This window comes from Rhagoletis zephyria, unplaced genomic scaffold, assembly GCF_001687245.7.
Source record: "Rhagoletis zephyria isolate East Lansing unplaced genomic scaffold, Rhagoletis_zephyria_1.1 Rzeph_scaffold_02392, whole genome shotgun sequence".
Taxonomy (NCBI): Eukaryota; Metazoa; Arthropoda; class Insecta; order Diptera; family Tephritidae; genus Rhagoletis; species Rhagoletis zephyria.
The window spans coordinates 13,926-18,203 of NW_016159476.1; the positions used below are offsets into that span (position 1 = coordinate 13,926).

A 4,278-nucleotide genomic window follows, 5' to 3' on the forward strand; every position below is an offset into this window, starting at 1 on the left:
GAACGATAGAATACAAGATGGCGCATTCCCGCAGAATGACATTTGTGGCAACGGGTAAACAAAGAATATGGCGAAGAACAATGAGTTGACAGTTGTGAATTTGCAGTGAGAAAGCGTGTTTTCTTCTCGATTCACCAATTTCTCAAGCCATATTTGAATGTAGCAAATTAAGCGCTACGTTAACAAAAAATATACAACCACTCTGAAATGTGTTCCAAAGAATAGGTCTTATTAATTAACTATTTAGAATTTTTGTGTTTGTATTGCAGGTGCCGAAAAAGTGATAATATCTTGTCGCAGCGCATGTTTTCCTGCAGAAAGTGGTCGATGCTTGCTTACCTCCGATTTTAATTTGTAATTTGTGGTATTTCAACGTTTTCAACTTAACATGTCGTGTTTAAAAGTGGTCCGTAAAGTGCTTCATGCATATTACGCTGGTGTCTAAATTGTATGGCTTCTCCTGCCGGCAGAACTCTATCCACTTTCTGGCCAAGGCGTCGTCGCGGGGAAACAAAAAAGCTGCATTTGGGGGCGTTACCCCTACGGCTGCTGCAATTCAACACACTACACAACATTTTTATAAAGATTTCATAACAAATAAAACGTTTTTTACTTCAGAACGCACGAATTACTTCGATTTTTCACTTGAAAGTACACAATACGTTTGCAATACGTTTGCACTTGTTTCTAAACAAAAAGTTTGTTTACGTATTGCCATAAATGTCAAAGTCGTCAAAACCAAAGTAGCGGTTTCGGGAATGCGCCACCTTCAGTTCATTTCACCATGATGCACTAATTTGCTTAAGCTTGATGTTGACTTATTATTTGAGCATTTATATATGTAAATCATTCCAATTATAAAATTGTGATGCAGCCTTACTCGAATTGTAATACGCATTTAATTTCATCTTCCGATTCAAATGGATCGCTCTTTGTAAATTTCAATTGGAGATCATTCAATGTTATCAAAATCACGCTCTGCCAACTTAATTTTTACATATTTCGTCTTTTTTTTCCTTAATTTAATAAAATACTTCTTCCTAGTTACGACTTAAGTACAGCTGCAGCCGAAACTAAATTTTAAGTTGGTACTTAGTCAGAAAAGGCGAAACTAAGGCGACTATGAATAGCTTTAGTTGTAACTTAGGATAAGCCGTCATCGATTCGCCAACAGTTAGCGAGTGGCGAAACGAACGTGCAACTGGCATAAATATATTAGATTGGAAGTACTGAAAAAGAGCTGTCACAAATGGCATATGTTGGGAAGCACTTAATGAATTGCTTGGAAGCACTGAATTATTTGACAGTTCATAAAGTAAACAAAATAATATTTTATGTGGATAGATACAAGGAGAATATTTTGCAATTATTTACAGAAAATTTAGAAGAATTTATAATAAAAACGCAAAAATGGACAACGAGCGACTAGATTTGGTAAGAACGTGCTCTTTTTTGTAATTCTCATGTATTTAGTCAAAAATAACATTTCAGATTTTCCAATTCCTACAAAATGGCGATGTTAAACAGCTTGCCTTCGAGCTCCAGCTCGGAATCTTCCTCAAGCTCTGATGAATCGGAACGGGAAGAAAGGAGCAAATGTGAGAACTTTTGTGAAGTCATTGAAGGTTACAACGAAAATGAATTCGAAGCCCACATGAGACTACGGCGTTCAACTGTAGAGTTTTTAATCGGTACATTGTGGACATATTTAAGTTTTGTTGTTCATGAAATAACTATTACGGTTTTTTTTTTTAGAGAAATATGCAAGCAGTGCCGAGCCTAGAATGAACTATGGTGGAAGAGAAAGTGTTCCACCAAAGGAAAAGTTGTTTATTTATATATGGTATATAAGCAATACCGTCACATTTCGACAGCTTGCAAATTTGTTTGGAGTGTCTTCGTCAACCGCTTGGGCTGTTGTTAAAAGTGTGTCAGGTTGGCTTATAACAATTGGCCACGAATATATAAAGTGGCCGCAAGGTACTGCAGCAGAGGATGCAAAAAGAAAATTTGAGTCAAAGAGTGGTTTGCCGGGAGTAATCGGTGCCATAGACTGTACTCATATTNGAGCCTGGTTCACTTCATGACAGTAGAGTTCTTCGTAGGTCAAATCTTTTTGCTACAGCGCAGTCTGAACCTGAAAGTTTATTTCCGAATGACTCATTCATTTGGGGTGAAAAGAAACTTCAACAAATTACACTCTTCTACTCGAATAGTTGTGGAAAACGCTTTCGGCTTATTAAAAACTCGCTTTAGAAGGTTACTACATTTTACTGAGCAAACAAATTTATGTTTTGTTCTCAATATAAATGTTAGTGCGTGTATTCTACACAATATATGTATAATATTTGATGATTTAAATATTGGATTTGTTCAGAACGAAATGTCGGAATACAATTTGCAAGATGAACCTATTGAAGACAATTACCATGCAAATGGGAATAGACGAGATTTATTGTTCGAATATTTGCAGGAGCATAATTTGATTTAAGAAAAAATACCCAACATGTTCTGTCTTAAATTTAATCAAAAATCCATTTTATTAAGTTAAATAAAAGAAAAATATCACATNGTACCCAAAATTTTCTGTCTTAAATTTAATAAAAAATCCATTTTATTAAGTTAAATAAAAGAAAAATATCACATTCATTGGAAAAAATACTTAAGGTAAATAAAAATCAAAATGCATAATTAAATTAATCTCAAAAAAAAAAATCATTTGTTTAAATTTTTAAGTAGTTCAAGTTTTTTTCATTTCTACTTCTCTCATCATTTTCACTACCGAATCGTGGAATCTTTTCTTCTCCTCTAACTTCCTTTCTTTTAATATAAGTTTTTCCTCGTAATATCTTTCTCGAGCTGTTTTCCTGCGACGTTTTGATATTACTGGTTGTGGCGATTCTGCTTCTTGGGATGGTGGTTGTTGCGATGATTCAGGATGTGGGGATGTAGGTGGGGACGGCGATACAGCCGGTTGTGGGGATATTGGTTGCGGACATAGTTCTGTGTATGGGGATGCTGCTGCAAGGTGGGATGTTGTTGGGTGTTGAGATGCTCGTAGAAGTGGGGATGTTGTTGGGTACGCAGATAGTGCTGATGCTGTATGTGAAACTGCAGGACGTTGGGACGGTACTAGGAGTAGGGATCTTGCTGGGTGTGCTGATGCTGCTGGACTTGGGGGTGGTGCTAGCAGCAGGGATCTTGATGGCTGTGCTGTTGGACGGTGGGGCAGTGGGGGCTGTGAAAATGATGCTATCGGACGTGAGGGTAGTGCTGGTTGTGGGGAATCTGCTTGTTGAGGTGGTGGTGGCGTTCCAACTGGTTGTGCTCGACAACGACCCACATTAAGCGTGTGGTTATTGGAAAGCAGCGCACTGTATCCGAAAATCTCCTCCATCTCATCCATGTTCGGAGCAATGCATGGTGCGGCACCGGTTCTGCTTGTGTTGTCTTTTGCACACTTGTATGCAGACAACAGAGTGCGCATCTTTCCTTCTAAGGCTACTGGGGTCGTCGATGGATCCTAGATAATTTTTTTTTGTTTAGATTTGTACAATCCAAAATTACACTTCAAACTTACGGTGAAACCACCATGTCTTCCAAGACGTGGGCATAAGCATTTCGCTTTTTTCTCGCATGTAGGAACTCCTCCTTTCTTGCCAAGTAGCATTTCAGCAATCCCTTGATTTCTACTACGGTCCACACGTTCCGTTTTCTGCAAAACAATTTTATTAGTTTGTAGTAATAAATATTTAGAAATACCACAATCAATTAGTTACGATTTGTCCTCCGTTGCCATTGTTATTTGTATAACAATTTTTCGTTTGTACCGCTTGACAGTTCACATTTCAACTATTCACAATAGTAAAACTCGTCTAATATCCTCGGAAAAACTTGGAAACATTGAGTCCGGCGAGAAGATGGCGAATTAATGAGGTATAACCAAACTCGCTATCGTCCATATTTGCTAGCTAACTTTGTTGTTGCTTTCACATGCAAATTTTTCGTTAAGCGACCGGAACTCAAACATAGCGAGCAGCGAAGTGGCGAATCGATGACTATGAATATGCGCCATTGTTTTTAGATTTAGCAATGAACCTTCGGTTGCGTCTAAAAAAATTATTAAAGTTATCTTCAATGATAGATCTATTGTTAATATTTTCACAAATTTTACCGTACATCCATTTCTTATTATCCTTTCTAAATATTACCCCATCACCCTTTTTCAGTACTGGCAATGCTTTTGAGTTCCGATTGTAATAATATTTCTGTTTTTCC

At 37.4% G+C, this 4,278-nt stretch overlaps 2 protein-coding genes across 2 annotated transcripts; one reads left to right on the top strand and one right to left on the bottom strand.

The window, feature by feature from the left end:
- The first annotated feature begins 1,510 nt into the window (after positions 1–1,510).
- LOC108366746 (uncharacterized) lies at positions 1,511–2,491 on the top strand. Its single transcript, XM_017621205.1, has 3 exons — positions 1,511–1,691; positions 1,756–1,859; positions 2,378–2,491. The coding sequence occupies exons 1-3, from the start codon at positions 1,511–1,513 to the stop codon at positions 2,489–2,491; spliced, it is 399 nt and encodes a 132-aa protein (XP_017476694.1).
- A 249-nt stretch (positions 2,492–2,740) lies between these two features.
- On the bottom strand, positions 2,741–3,406 carry LOC108366747 (proline-rich receptor-like protein kinase PERK9). Its single transcript, XM_017621206.1, has one exon. It carries the CDS (start codon positions 3,404–3,406, stop codon positions 2,741–2,743), a length of 666 nt encoding a protein of 221 aa, XP_017476695.1.
- Between the last annotated feature and the right edge of the window lie 872 nt (positions 3,407–4,278).

Excerpts from the sequence above, each read along its gene's own strand:
- LOC108366746 (XM_017621205.1), top strand. The coding sequence starts at position 1,511 with ATGGCGATGTTAAACAGCTTGCCTTCGAGCTCCAGCTCGGAATCTTCC. Across the intron at positions 1,692-1,755 it reads AACTGTAGAGTTTTTAATCG|AGAAATATGCAAGCAGTGCC; the intron begins GTACATTGTGGA and ends TTTTTTTTTTAG. Across the intron at positions 1,860-2,377 it reads TATGGTATATAAGCAATACC|AACGAAATGTCGGAATACAA; the intron begins GTCACATTTCGA and ends GGATTTGTTCAG.
- LOC108366747 (XM_017621206.1), bottom strand. The coding sequence starts at position 3,406 with ATGGATGAGATGGAGGAGATTTTCGGATACAGTGCGCTGCTTTCCAAT.